At 38.3% G+C, this 15,822-nt stretch overlaps 1 protein-coding gene across 2 annotated transcripts in view; it reads right to left on the reverse strand.

Moving 5' to 3' along the window:
- The window catches only part of RAVER2 (ribonucleoprotein, PTB binding 2), a 117,307-nt gene extending 103,922 nt beyond the window's left edge, over positions 1–13,385 (reverse strand). For both annotated transcript variants that reach the window (XM_037827016.1, XM_037827015.1), the window contains exon 1: positions 12,910–13,385. In XM_037827016.1, the coding sequence (XP_037682944.1) occupies positions 12,910–13,158 (249 nt within the window). In that variant the 5' untranslated portion in view covers positions 13,159–13,385. The remainder of the gene's footprint in view (positions 1–12,909) is intronic.
- Positions 13,386–15,822: the final 2,437 nt, after the last annotated feature.

Below are 15,822 nucleotides of genomic sequence, written 5' to 3' on the forward strand. Positions count from 1 at the left end.
CTCTCCTAGTATATAAAACTATACATGATATGGTCTGCCTGCAGCTGCATTTGGATGTTCCACACAGAATAGTATTTTTATGGGCCCACCATGAGCCTATCATATAATACCTTTCAGAATAATAGCTGAATGAATCTAGTATCAATTTTAACTTGGCTATTTCAATACAGTTGTTTTGTTGGAGAGTACATTTGAATACCAACTTTTTGCCAGGAGAATATTTTTACATGGCCTAAAATAAAATCATTAAATGTTTAGCTGTTTTATTGGAAGTATAATAATAATGTACTGTTTGCTAACTTTATTGCAGTCACTTTATTGACATTATCTCATGTAATCCTAAAAAACCTATGACCTGGATTTTAAAGCTGAATTTTATTATCCAGATTTTAAAGATGAGGACATTGAAGCCAGAAAAGTTAAATGACTTTCCAGCAAGTATGTGATGGAGCTGGGATTCAAATGCAGGCTGACAGACTCTAGAGAAAATACAATGAGCCACTAAAACATATTGTATCTTAAGTGTCACCATTCATTCCCATCACATTCCTAAAGCTCACTGCATCACTGACCTCCTAATTTGGAATGGGAATCAAGGTAAGATCAAAGTTCGAGATTCTACTATGCATGTTCCTTAAGAGAAAAAAACAAAAACAGCATAATGTTACTACTCATTCAATAGCTAGAAACCTCATTGCCTAACTCCCTTGTTTAAATCTTTCAATGGATCCTCATTTCCGTCAAAATAAAATCCAAAATCCCTAAAATAGCTTACAAATTTTAATCAACTGGTCCTGCTTAATGTGCTAGCCTTATACTTTTCTTGTCTTTAGGGCTTGGTACATCTTGTCACTACTGCCATGAATATTTTCCGCTTTTCCCTTACTCTTCCGTCCCCTAGCTACCTTAGGTCTGCCTTAGGTAAATTTCTCCAAGGAGGCTCTCTGAATCCCTCAAAGTCTAGGTTATTTTTCCCTTGTGCTTCCACAATACCTTTTACTTTCCCCAACATAACACCTATCATCCATATTTTAACTGTTTATTTACCCGTATCCCCATTAGACTGTAGGCTTAGCAACAGCAAATACCACATATTTGCCTTGTTCATAAACAGGTCCCCAACACCTAGCACAATATCTAGTGCAAAGCAGACATTCAATATATGTTCCCACAAATTGTCTTTATCAACTCGATATGCAGCATATTTTTCTGAGATTCTCACAATCTTAACACAAATCAATATATGTGTAAAGTGTTGTAAGAGAAAAAAATCTGAAAAAACACTTACTATACACTAACAACACAAAACTCACTTCTTTTTTAAAAGAAAATATTTAAATACCTCAAATTAATTAACACTGTGTATTCAGCTAAAAGCAGAATTTCTTTGAGCAGTTTTTGCTTGCAGAAATCCTAAGGAAGAGCGTTTCAGTCTCCAGGAGGTAGATTTAGATAGTCATCAACCCCAAATCACAAATTCTTCTCTAATCTTCAAAACATTTTTCTTTCAAATGTCACCTGGATATACCACAGTATTAGTTTTCTATCACTATATAACAAATTACCACAGACTCAGTGGCTTAAACCAACACCCATTTACTATCTCACAGTTCTTTAGGTAAGACGTCCAGGCAGGTTCAGCTGGGTTCTCTGTGTAGGGTCTTCCAAGGCCAAAATCAAGATGTCAGGCAGGCTGGGCTCTTACCCACAGGCTCTGAGGGATCCGCTTCTACTCACCAAGGTTGTCAGCAGAGTTCAGTCCCTGTGGTACAGGCCTGAAGTTCCTGCTTTCTTGCTGGCTATTGGCCAGCGGCCACCCACAGCTCTTACAGGCTGCTCTCAGGTTCCAGCACATGGCCCCTCCGTCTTCAAAGCCAGCAACAGCACATCAAATCCTTCTGCGCTTCCAATCTCTCTGACTTCCCCTTCTGCTCCTAGCTGGAGAAGACTGCTTTTAAAGGGCTCATGTGATTAGATTGGGCCCACCTGGATAGTTTCTCTTTTAATTAACCTGAAATCAACTGACTAGTAACATTAATTATGTCGCAACAGTCCCTTTTTGCCATGTAATGTAGCATGATCACAGATGTGATACCTCATCATATTCAGTCCCAGGTAATCTTGGAGGTCCATATTGAGAATTCTGCCTAACTACAACTACCATTAATGACAGATATCACTTATTTTACACTTACATGCACTTTACACAAAATATCTCATTGAATATCTCAAGTTTCAGAGCTCAGGCAGGGTGAGGAGGGCTTCAGGCCAGTGGAGCATTCCGGTGCTGGAGGATGGAGCCTAAGTTATGTGGGTGGGTATCTACATGGGGGAGGGGAGATTGATTACATAAGGGGGATGACCAAATAAGTACGTATATTAAGGAAAATGGGCACCAGGTTTCTCACTGTCAGAGAAAGGAGTTACAATTACAAAATGGGAGAAAGCTACAATGAACTCTATGGTGTTAGACTGCAAATTGTGTATCAATGTGGGCTTATTACTTTCCATATGTATGTATATAGATAGCAAAACAAATATAGATGTAAATGTATGTGTATATACACAGTCATACATTTATATATTCTCTAGCTCTGTCTACTATGAGGGTCTGAGAGCAATAATACAACAATAGCACATTGCTATTATTGTATATTGCTTTCAGACCCTCACAGATACTGGCTTCTAAGCAGTATTTTCCCCAGAAAGACACTAGGCTCCTTAATGAAATGGCTGATTCCAGGGTTGGAGCACAGAAAGTACAAACTGAAGTTGCAACATCTTGTGCCAGAAAGCAAAAAAGTACTCAAAATGAATGATGAGGACATTCTAAAAGGACCCAGGACTTTTCCCTTGAGTGTGAGTTGAACTTAGTGACTCATTCCAAAGAATAGAGAAAGGGAAAAATAGCAACTTTACAGAGGAGTAACTTGGCAGATAACACCTGAAACAAATGATCAAGGTTAACATCGCCCGTGATAAGCCAGAAACTCCCAATATAAGAAGGTACTTCACCTCTGTGCTTTTTTTTTTTTTTTTTTTTTGGTGTTTATGTGTGCTATCTTCTTAAAAAACCGTATCTCCAGTCTAATCACAAGAAAAACATCAGACAAATTGAGAGACATTCTAAAAAATGCCTAACCAAAACTGTCAAGATCATGAAAAACAAGGAAAGACTGAGAAACTGTCACAGAATGAAGACTAAGAAGACATGATAACTTAGTGTAATGTGGTGTACTGGACGAGATCCTAGAACAGAAAAAAGACAGAAGTGAAAAAATCTTTTGAAATTTGAATAAAGTCTTTAGTGTAGTTAATAGCAATGTGCCAACGTTAATGTCTTAGTTTTGCCAAAGGTACCTTAGTTGTGTAAGACAGTAACTTTAGGGGAAACTGGGTAAAAGATAAATGAGACCTGTCTGAACTAACCTTGCAACTTTTCTGTAAATCTAAAATTATTCCAAAATAACAAGATTACTTTAAAAAAAAAAAGACAGGACCCAGCTTGAAGAACTTCTTAATACCCAAATGTGAAACAATTAAGGCCTCAAAATAAATTACGACAGTAATGGATTTTAACCCACTGAATAAATTAGGAAGCTATGAGCCTATATTGATGTAAATTAATAAACTAAATGTTTGAAAGGGAAATAGAATATTTACACATAGTCTCCAAGTACCACCCTCAATATCCTTATTAATTAAAAAGGGAAAAACAGTGACTTTACTTGGAGAAGCATGGCAGACACCAGTTTATCAAACTGAATTCAAGTGATCAAAGTTAACTTTATCAACAATGGGACAAATCTCAAATGTGTGCCACACTGTGATATTCCTGCCAAAGATGCATAACTTGAATTTAATCATGAGGAAACATCAGCACAAACCCAAATTGAAGGACAGTCTACAAAATAACTGGCCTGTAAGCTTCAAAAGGGCCAAGGTCCTGAAAGTCAAGGAAAGACTGAAGAATTATTCCAGCTGGAGGAGACTACAATGACATGACAACCAAGTGCAACATATGCTTCTGAATCTTTTCACTACAAAGGACATTATTGGGATAAATGGCAAAACTTAATTGTGATCTGAGAGTTAGATAGTAGTGATGCATCAACATTAGTTTCCTGACTTTGACAGCAGTATTTTGGTTATGTCAGAGAATGTCCTACTTTGTAGCAAATGCATAATAAAGCATTCAGCATGATAGGCATCAGGCCAGTGCTCACTCTCAAATGGTTCAGGGAAAAACAGAGCTCTTTGCAGTATATGTGCAACTTTTCTGTAATATTAAGACTACTTCAAAATTTTTAAATTCCCAGATTCACTTGTTCGTGTTCAATGCTATCACCTCTATGCTAGTTAAGGCCATCACCATCTGATGTCACAAAAAATCCATAAAGTAAAATGTCAGAGAAATGAAGACTAAGCTAGAATCAAAAGTAAGTGGTTAAACTGGTAGGGTCATAGAAGATCCAAAGTCCAAGAAATAAAGGTAAGTTGTGAACTAACAGCAGATGATAATCACTGCAATGGGTTGCCAAAAGATATAAAAACCAATTGGTCAGGGAACAGGGTGTGGAGTGGGCTGGGTTGGGGCAGGAGTGGTGGCATAAAGAGAGACAAGGAATACACATACAAATACAGGCTCAAAAAATTCCAATGAATTCTACTGCTATTTTGGCACACGGGTGGTAACAAACGTTAAATAGAAAGCTTCAAACTCTCAAAGAGAATGAGCAAGCATAGGGAAGAAGGAAATAAGTTCACCAATTTAAAGAAAATGATAGGAAATATACACAAAATTAAGCATGAAATGCATGGAAAACGAGGTTAGGGGCTCATGAGTTGCATAGCTAAAATTTAAGAAAATTAAGAAACATTTTTCTTAGTAATAAATATTTAATGTAAAGAACCCTCAGCAACACAATGGACAATATTACTGACATGATTTCAAAAGATGAGAAACATTCTTCATATCAATCTTTGATTTTTAATACACATTAAGAGGGAATACATAGCACTCTGATTCCCTGACAACCTCCTAAGAACAAACTTTTCTGAGCATCTACTCTATGCCTGGCACTGTGCCCAAAATGTCAGTCATATATTGTTGAGAGACCAGAGAGCAAGAATCTTTTGCATTAAACATGAAGGGACACAGCTGACTTTTACTAAAAAAAGTTAAGAAGTCTGATTTATATTCCTGCCCAAATGGAGGAACACCCCACCTATGCATAAATGCAGGCCACAGTACTTTCTGATGAAAACTCTTCTCAGGGAGCAGCTTTGGATCTGTTCAAGTGATCCATACTTTGGCAAAGTCCCAAAAATATGAACAAATTTGCGTTGGCTTGAAACAGTGCTTCTCATCCTGGGATGCACAGTCTCCTAGAGAGATCAAGGATCAGTTATAAGAGATCCATGAACCTCTTGAAACTGAATGCAAATTTTTGTGGGCTTATGAATACTGCCACTTTTCTAGAGAGAAGGTTTATAGCTTTCATGATACTCATAGGCCAAAAACAGTTGACTGATGGAATAACTGTAAGTGAATGGAGTGAGTTCATTGCCCAAAAAAGCTAACACAAGCATACACTGCAATATCTGTCTAACAAACCAATCCTGAGTTTGCTGTGTGTCAAACACATTAATAGAAGTACAGCATTTTGGAACAAAGTAGGTAGTAGTCCTGTTCTGTTTTACATTTTCCTTGCAACAAGGTGTCAGGATCTAGGTTAAACACTGGCGATACAAATGTAAATATTACATGGTTCCTGCCCTTTGAAACATTTGCAATATATTAGGGGAATAATAATTATAATACAGTGTGGGATAAGAATATGAGCTTTGGAATCATCAGGCATCGGTTCTTCTGCACTCTAGCACCAATTAGCTGAATGATCTTGGGCAAACTGCATGACATTTTTGCATCTCTGTTTCCCTGTCAATAAAATAGGAATAAAAAATCCTAATCTTAAAGTCTTGAAGTGAAGATTAAATATACTATAAAAGAAACACTAAGCACATTGCCTGGCAATGGTAGGCTCCCAATAAACAAAAGGTATTACTGTTACTAGGAATAACCAGAGGAAAGGAAATTTTGTTTTGGCTAAGGAATTACAGGGAGAGCTGATCTAAACTACCATGCTCAATTCTGGGTGCCACATTTTAAGAGAGACACTGACAAATGGGGTGTGTTCAGAGAAAAAAACTAAGATGATAAAGAATCTTGAAACCACATTCCAAAAACCAGTGGTTTGAAGGAACTGAAGTTATGAATTTAAAAAAGAGAATACTATAAGCTCTATATGTTGTTGGAGGGGAGAGGTTGGATCAAGAAATCAAAATCTCAGGGAAATAAATTTTATATATTCTATATATATAATAAACTTATATCTAAGAAAGCTCTCTCAAGTTGGATGAGGATACCTTAAAAAACTGTGATTTCTTTGAAACTAAAGGTGTTAAAAATATGCTAAAATCTATGTTGAGGATTCTAAAGTGGGATCATTGTTCAGCAAAAGTATTACATTAAATGTCTTCTAATATCCCTTCTACCAATACCAAGATTTTACGTTTTATATTAAAATGCTCTACTAGTTAAGATGCTATTGGTTGATAATAACTTAAGATCCAACTTGAAATAAATGAAACAATAAAGGGAAGTTAGTGGGTTACATAAATGTGAAATCTAGTGGTAAGTGAAGCTTGGGATATAGTTTGATCAGAGTTCCAGCTCAGTTTCCCTACAATTTTTTTTTATTTTCAGATAATCCTTCCTTGGAAGTCTGCTTTGTCGTCAGACTGTCAGCAGCAATCAGGGATGTTTGTCTCTGCATTCACATCCAGAGGGGAGAAAGAGAATGGCTTACTCTAGCCACCAAACAAAAGTCCTAGGCTTCGCTGTTAACTCTAGGCTGAACAACCACTGTGGCCAGGGGACTACCATATACTAATTGGTTTAGGTCCAGATTATTGTCCATCCTTTAACTAATTCCCATTGGTTTATATCACCCCTGCAACGGGTTTAAAGATGAAACCCACCCAAATCATATAGTTGCTAGACAATGAGGGAGAGACAGGCCCTAAGAGGAAAATATGGGTGCTCCTATGAAAGGCAAGAGGGAGAAAGGATCCTGTGTGGGCAACAGTATCGGGGTCTCAGCAAGAAACAGACGGCACACTCACACACCATGTAAGTGGAGAGAATGTTTTAAATAGACTATCTGCAAAGGTTTAGAGAAAACCTGGGAGAACCAATAATCCCCTAATACTCCTAGGCCTGAGGAGGCAACGGGAATGATTATATGAACTCAGAAAGCTTAGTTGTATGAAAGAGCCACTGGATAGAAACCGTAACCTCTGATAAGAGGGAAGCAGCCAACCCAAAGTTCCCTGGTAGGGGAGGGAGCTGGGGGGAAAAATGCCCCAAATTTCTCGCTCCTCCACGCTTTATCTTCCACCAGTGGCTGGCACTGGCCAAATGCAACCAGAGCCAGAGGATGAAAGAGATACAAGGGCTTTGTTTGTGCAGACCACTGCACAGGTTAGCTTCCAGGGCACAGAGCAGGAGAGAAGGATGGAGAGTGGATCTGGAGGAGCGAGGACCACTGTCTGCAGATGATCATGAGCCAAAACACATCGTACAGACATGCGTTCTAGGTGGTCTGATCTTCTTATTTCCCACTTATTATCCCTCCCAGGGCACACTATCCCCTTAGGGTAAGGCAACTGTCTCTTTAGGTAAATAAAATACAAACAAGGTCAGGGTTCCTGATAAGCAATTTCAAGATCTTCAGGTTCCTAAATAATTTTATTTTCTTTATCTCTTTTTAAGTATTCCTCAGTTTGCCCGTTTCAGCTCAGCTAAGGACAGCAAAGCATAACTCTTTTTGTGCACAGATAAGAAATGGGCCCAGGCAGCCCCTAAGAGCCAATGGCTAGAAGGAAGTTAAGATACATGCAAACAGAAGACTCAAGGACAAAATTCAGGAGGTTAGTGATGGGGACTCCTTTTGCAGCAACAGACTTCCATCAAAGTTGATCTCATTTAATGCTTCCCTGATCTTCTGAGTCTTGTTTATTTAAGGAGCAATTCCCTGAAATACAGCTCCTTCTAGAGGTTCTGCAATAAGACACAGGAGTTCCCATCAGTGGTTTGAAGCTAAAAGAATCTCTGCTCCTGGAGTTTCAAGCTTTTACACAAAGTGATTGGATGTATTGTACACTTCAAAAGCATCATAGCTTAAAGCAGATGTTAAAATGCTAACCTGCAAAACTAATTGCCATTTACCATGTTCTTTCTATGGGAAAACATGTTGCAAATCCAAAATATAATTTTTAAGCAAAAGAAAACATAATTAGATAACTTTTAAGTACTATATACTATACTAAGAAAAATAACTGGAAGCAAGATGGCACTCTCCATTAAAAAAAAAAGGAAAATTTCAAAATAAGAAAACATCTCAACAGTAGTCAGGAAAAAGTGGTGAATAATTGTCCTATTTTAAAAAAGAGGCAATAATTACTGAAAATATTGTTAGAGAAAACAATGTATATTGGAAAATCCCAATTAAACACAAAGTATGTAAGAAAATCCTATTGTTTATATGTGAATGTAAAAGAAAAAGAGAGTAAGTAGGTTTTAAAAATAAAATCAACCAGAGTTTTCTACATTTGGTGGTTTGTGATTCTAAAAAGTGCTTAGTTGATAATTCTATGCTTTCAAACGGGCCTCTTGAATTAACCATCAAGCTTCTCAATTAACTACCATAATAGGGTGCTTTGAAATGAAAGTTAATAATATCCAAAGTGAAACAATAGAATGTTTCTTCTATTACTGATCCTGGCTGTTAGCCCAAAGCACTTCACATTTTCTTCTAATTACACAATAAAATCTCTCTGAAATGTTAAAGTAAACAAAACAAAAACACAACACATGTACCACACATAAGACATTATAAAGAACACTGAGTTAATATAAATGATATAGGAAATAAAATACCAGCATTATCTCCATTTTGAAACACCAGTAATTAATGCTACTGAAACAGAACCAAGTTAACCATAAGATACAATTTATAGAAATGCAATAAAAATATATATTAGAGCATTACCTTAACTAATCAAAATTTGTAAATTCAGACTTGCAAGAGACTTACACACATACACAGACACATACACATGATGGGTATTCTGAATAAGAACCAGTGTTCTTACTGACCCCAAAATAATCATTCCAAATCACTAAAAACATTGATACATTCCCCCAAATAATTACATTCCAAATCACTAACATTCAAAGATATAACTATAAATACTCAAATCAGAGTGGCATGAAGTACTTGGGGATCCAGTAGCTTGATGAAGCTGGAACAGAATACAAAGCAGGACTAATAAGAAATGAGACTGGAAATGTAGGCAGGGGCCAGATCAGATAAAGTCTAAAATCTTAGATTTCTATCATATTGTGTCATGTTATTCAAACTGAGGTCTAAGTACTTTGTGGCAATATAAGAATATGGAAAGCCACAGGGTAAATATGGTGCATTTTCCATATGTGCCAAGTTAATGAAAAAGGATTTGGAAGAGAGTTAAATAAATTAAAGCACTGTTTTTATATTAAATGCAACCTTACTAGTAGAATATAATATTAATATGAACTTTTCAGACATAACATGAAATTTCAAAGCAATTTCACTCTTGAAGTAGAGGTTCCCTAGTCCCTATTGTTAGGGAAAATTTGAGAAGCAGTGCTGAGAATGTGGAGTCACAGGGTTTTTTTTTTTTAAGCAGAAGAGTGACATGATCAGATTTGTGCTTTTGAGAATGTATTAATATAACGGTGCTCATTTTTTAGAGCTATTATTTGATACATGGAACATTAAAAGCTCCCACTTAAAACTTTCAGAGTGCCTTTTAATCATAAGACTATTATATGAGATGTTACTGTAAACCTGTTATACAGCAAATTAAATAAGATTTGAGTAAGATTAATAAAAACTGTGTTTAATAAATAAAATATCCATGTTTTCAAAATGTTAAGAAAAAATACTGGGCTCCTACTAATCAGTTACCAATGTGTCTTCTCTAGAGACGTAACTACAGTTTAAGAACAAGACTCACAAATGTCTTTGATCCTTAATGTGATATTCAAGACAAAATGATTGACTAAACAGAGACTCTTTTAGAAAAAAACATGGATTTATGTATTTCAAATACCTGATTACTTAACAATTGAACAAAAAGTAGTAACATTTTTTTTAACCATACAAGTCATTTCATAAGGAGTAAATACACTGTTTTAACCCAGGTGATTTAATGTAGACTTAGCTAAAGGACACAAAATAAAATGAAAGTTAAACTTGCATTAGTAAGTTAACAGTTAAAAACAGACATTAAAACAAAACAGATACTAGAATTGTTAAGGAAAGTTGATAAAAGATAAAATACAAAAATTCATGCAGAACAATTCATAAAAATATTACAACTTGAGAAAAAGTAGATGCTTTTATTGGATCACTAAAAATAGCAACTATCAATCTAAATAATCTAGAAAACACTGACTTTTAATTACTTTTAGAAACTAGTATACCTTGGCCTATTAGTTATTTGTGTAACATAGGCCACTATAGTTATAATGTGGTTGTGATCACAAACTAGCAAAAGTAGTACAAGAATTGATGATAATAGAAAAAAAAAGCACTGCTCTTGAGCAAAAGTTAAATGTAATCAAAGATTCATCTGTTTAGATTTTAAAACTAAATATTTGAAGCTTTAAAAACAACACTTTTATTATGGAAATTATTATGGAAAAAATAAGTGCTAGGACAAGTCTGGAAACAAGTCTCTATTTTCTAACAGCCTTTTTTGCTTTAAGCTGAAGCTCTTACTGTGATCAAAAAACATGTAACCTGGCATAAGAACTTAAAATACCTCACCTAGCAGCAAGACTCATCTAGACATACAGATCTTACATCAACTTTATTCAATAGTTTATGTTTGCTTCTTTACAGAAAGACTTAGCCTAAACATAAATTTATAACAGAGAAAGAGTATCTCAAAAATACAAATCACAGTGTATGTTTTATAAAGCCTCTCTCCATCACTATACCAGTGTCTCTTGAGAAAGGAAGTGAGAAAGATCCAACAGCAAAGCAAGAACACATACTCCCTAGAATCCTAGATCTAAACATTTTCAGAGTTAATGCAAGGAAATGTGAAAACAACAATAGTTGATATCCTACACAGGAGATCAAACACCTCTCCACCTCTCTTCTCCTAGATAATCCACACAGAGCTATTTGTTCTTTAATTTTTTTTTTTTAAATGCCATCTGCCTCCTCCAAGCCTCCCTCTTCCCAAACTCCATTGCTGTACTCTATTTGCAGGGGAGGGGAGGGGAAGTTGCTTCCATGAAGTCAGTCCATTGGAGATGTCCTAGCATCACAACATTTCCTGACCAATGGGAAGTGGAAAATGGTAGAGAGAATTCAAAGAACGATAAGCCATACAATGTTGGCAGAGTTTTGGGTTTTTTGTTTTGTTTTGTTTTGTTTTGTTTTAAACATTGCATTTTAAATAAAATGGCCCCTCCTGCATATAGGTTATAAGGTTCTATGCTCACATTTATTGTGAGTGGATACATAAGGTCTAATCACGTAGTAAGGAGGCATTGGTCTCATTACTTTATTGGTTAAGTGCAAGAACAGCCATACAATTGTCAATTGCCTCTTGCAATTTCATGCAGCCAGTAACAAGGGGAACTGGAAATATCCATGCAAATCTCTTCAACTACTAGAAAACATACATGCACACTAAATATTTGAAATCTTAAAACAACTATTCTCTCTGTATTTCCTCATCCTCTAGTGAGGACAGCACCCCCTCCCCACCCACACAGAAAATATAAATTCAAGCTATATGTGAAATATACACTAACATCCAGACAATTAAAAAACTCTACCAAGAATCAAAATTTTTGGTAAAGCAAGAATACATATACATATGCACAGGAAAAGAGAGAAAGATACATATCCAATGTTCACAGTGGTTATCTTTCTGTATCAGAAAAATCAGTGATTTCTAATTTTTTACCTATGTGCTTGTGATTTTTCTAGCTTTCCTACAATGAGCATGTAACGTTTGCAATCAGAAAAAAAAAGTTAAATAGATGCGGAGCTTCAAATCTGAAAGCAATAGTTAATCTGATCAAAGACACAGAGCAGCCTATCTTTAAACCTCATGAGTCACTGAGGAACAAACCCTCCAGTACTTGGAATGGCAGAGAGGCTCCCCAAAACTCAATGATAACTTCTTATACAGGGGCCTTAGTAAACTGAGGAGACAGAGTTGTTTCATACAAACTTGGACAAGTGCTTCTGCAACAGCAAAACTCCCAGCTCTCCAATGACCCGCCTCCCAAGGCACATCCAAGTCCGGGGATCCCAAGCAGGACCTCCACCTCTCCGACGGTGCTCCCAAAGTTTCAGTCTTCCCCCCAAATCTGTGCTCTGCAGTTCACCCTCACTTCTTTCGCCCACTACCCCCACTTGTCTTCCCCCCATACACACCCACGGACCGTAGGAGAAGGAAAGAGAGGCCAAACTTGGAGGCAGCTGTTCCTGATCCCCGTGACCTTGGACCAGCGATTTCGGCTCAAGGAACCTCAATTTCCCATCTGCCACCCTCCCTCGCAGGGTGGCCGCATGTTCAGAATCCTAGAGGGCTGTGCAAAAGTGAGAAGCTGTTCTCATCACTCTGCAGCAATACCCTCCTCCCCCGACCGTTTTAAGGCACCGGGTCCCATCGCGGACACCCGGGAGACAGCTTATCCTCCCGAGCCCTGCCCCGCCTCCTCTCGCTCCCCACCCCCCCGGGACACATCGCCCCACACTCCCGTCCCCGTACCTGGCAACTGCTGTCCTGGGGCAGGTTCTTCACCAGGATTTTCCTGCGGTTGCTCAGCTCCCGCCGCATCCGCTGCAGCCGCGCGGCGATCTCCTCCGGGTGCAGCGCAGCGGGCGCGGAGCCCAGGGTGCCCTCGCGCGCCTCGGCCGAGAAACCCGGCCCGCGGGGCCCCGTACCCGGCCCCGGCCCCGCAGCGCAGTCAAGGCCCGCGCCCCCCTCGCCGCCGCCGCCTCCCACCGCCGCCGCCATCTTTCCGGGCGCCCCACGGCTAAGGGCTCCTCCGCAGGCTCGAGGGGAAGCGGAGAGAGAAAGCGGGAGGAGGCCCAGGCGGGGCGAGGCAGACAGAGGCCTCGGAGAGGGAAAAAGTGTGAGACGCGGCGCCGCAGCCACCAGCCGGCGGGGCAAGAGCTGACGGGCGGGGAAAGGAAACCTGAGGCGCCAGGAGGAGCCCGAGAACCACCTCGCGGGAACCTCCCCCTTGGGCCCCCAGCCCCCGCGCACAGGCGGCGCCTGCCCCTCTACCGGGCCCGCCCGCGGAGACCCTGGCGCCGCCAGACGGACACCTGTGCTGGCGTGGGCGGGCGAGCTCCCCGTCTCTGCAAGGCCTTGGTGAACTGCCAGGCGTGGGATGACGCGGGCTTGCGGCCCCTTCGCGACGGGTTCCCGGGGGCCCTCGACCCCAGTCGCCTGTCCCCGCGGGGCTTCTCCACGTCACACTGCAACTCTTCCCAGGTTCGCCCTCGAAATTCCCGCGCTGTGGCGGCTTGGGAACTGCAGAAGCGAATTCAGGCTTCCCAAACCTGGGGAGTCTGGAGGGCGCCTTCTTACAGTTCTGCGAGCTGCGGGTGCAAGCAGTTCTACCGTGTGCAAGATGTGCATGCATATTTGGCAAAGAAGTTTGAGTTTACAAAGAAAAATTAAAATTGAGATTTCTAGGAAGTAAAAAGAGGGATATTCTCGGGGAAATGATACATTTTTGGTAAAAACCTGATCGCAGAATATTTCCCTAGCTGTGTAAGGAAAAGCCTGTGCCCTTCACCCTTCCCTCCGTCCCTGTTGTACCCTAAAGATGTAAAATGAATGCAGTGTAAAATGAATGTCGTGAATGCAACATATAAAGCGATGCTGAAACAAAAGAGTAGAATGGAAAAGGAACTATAGCAGAGGGCTGGAGAATATGTTACTTGGAACATCATTTTAATTGAAATTTAGGGGGAAGTTACATTGCAGAGCTATCTATACTTAATCAATGTGATATCATCAGGTCAAACAATCTACCAGGCTTTGACTCCTAAATGATCATCAGCAAAGGGGAACTTGCAACTTAAGTGTGTAGGAGGCAAATACACTCACAAAAAAGCTTGTTTAACACCAAAATGTATTCCGTTACGGTAAAATGTTTTGAATTAATGTACTAAATGAATGAATAAATGTACTAAATGTACAAAAAGTAATAATAATTTTATTTAAAAACATATACTATTTATTCATACTTACCATGTGCCCTCAGGCATTTCTAAGTACTTTACATGTATTTCATTTACCCTTCAAAATAATCCAGTTAGGTAGATTTTCTATTCCTCACTTTACATATGAAGAATTGGAGACTGGTCTGCTTAATCCTAAAGCCCAATGCTCTTAATAATATATAATAATAAATAATATATAAGGTTTACCTGTAATCCCTCCACCCAAAAATAATTACTGATATTATTCTTGAATTTTTCCTCTGCTAATAGATACTTTTGTATTATTAAATGATATTCTGCCATACACACATGTTCATAGCAGCACTATTCACAATAGCCAACAGATGGAAAAATTCCAAGTATCCATCAACCACTGAATGGATAAAGAAATTGTGGCATATATATACAATATATTGTTGACCATTGCTGATGGTCGGCCATAAAAAGGAATGAAGTACTGTTACATGCTACATGTGGATGAACCTCAAAAACATTAAGCTAAGTGAAAAAAGCCAGTCACAAAAGGTCACATATTGTATGATTCAAATTGCATTGAATATCCAGAGTAAGTAAATCCATAGAAACAGAATTCAGATTAATGGTTGCCAAGGGCTGGGGGAAGGGAAGAATGTGGAGTAACTGCTGAATGGATACAGGGTTTTTTTTTTTAGGGGGTAGGAGGTGATGAACATGTTTTGGATCTAGATAGAGGTAGTGGTTGCACAACATCGTAAATGAACTAAATGTCACTTCCTTATTCACTTTAAAATGGTCAATTTTGTTGTGAATTTCACTTCAATAAAAAAATGTAATGATATTCGGCAGTTTACAGTTTTGTAACCTGCTTTTTTATTGTGGTAATATATGCACAACATAAAATATCCTGTTTTAACCACTTTCAACCATATAATTTAGTGGCATAAATTAAATTAACAATATAGTGCTATTATTATCACCATCCGTTATCAAAATGCTTTCATCATTCAAAAGAGAAACTCTGCACCCATTAAGCATGTAACATGCTTTTGACAGTATATTTTCTGAGCATCTGTCCACACTGATATATTGGAACATCATTATTTTTTGTGGCTGCATATTATTCTATTGTGAAAAGACCATAATTTATTTCACTAATCACCTATTACTAGACACTTTATCTATTTATAAACAGCAATGAAATTAATATTGTTGTGCCATATTGAACACCCTTAATTTTTCCACAGAATAAACTAGAAGCAAAATTTCTGCAAAGTTTAAGCATATTTAAAAGTTTTTGATATGCATTTCCAAATTACCTTCCTCAGTTTTGCCTATCACAAGCATTGTATTAGAGTGTTCATTTCTCTGCTTGCATCTATAATTTGATATAAAAATATTTCATGTTTAAATTTTATTCTTTTGATTCAGAAATTTATGAATTCTAAATTCCAATGAAGCCCTATTT

The sequence above is a fragment of the Choloepus didactylus genome, chromosome 2 (genome assembly GCF_015220235.1).
Source record: "Choloepus didactylus isolate mChoDid1 chromosome 2, mChoDid1.pri, whole genome shotgun sequence".
NCBI classification, from domain to species: Eukaryota; Metazoa; Chordata; class Mammalia; order Pilosa; family Megalonychidae; genus Choloepus; species Choloepus didactylus.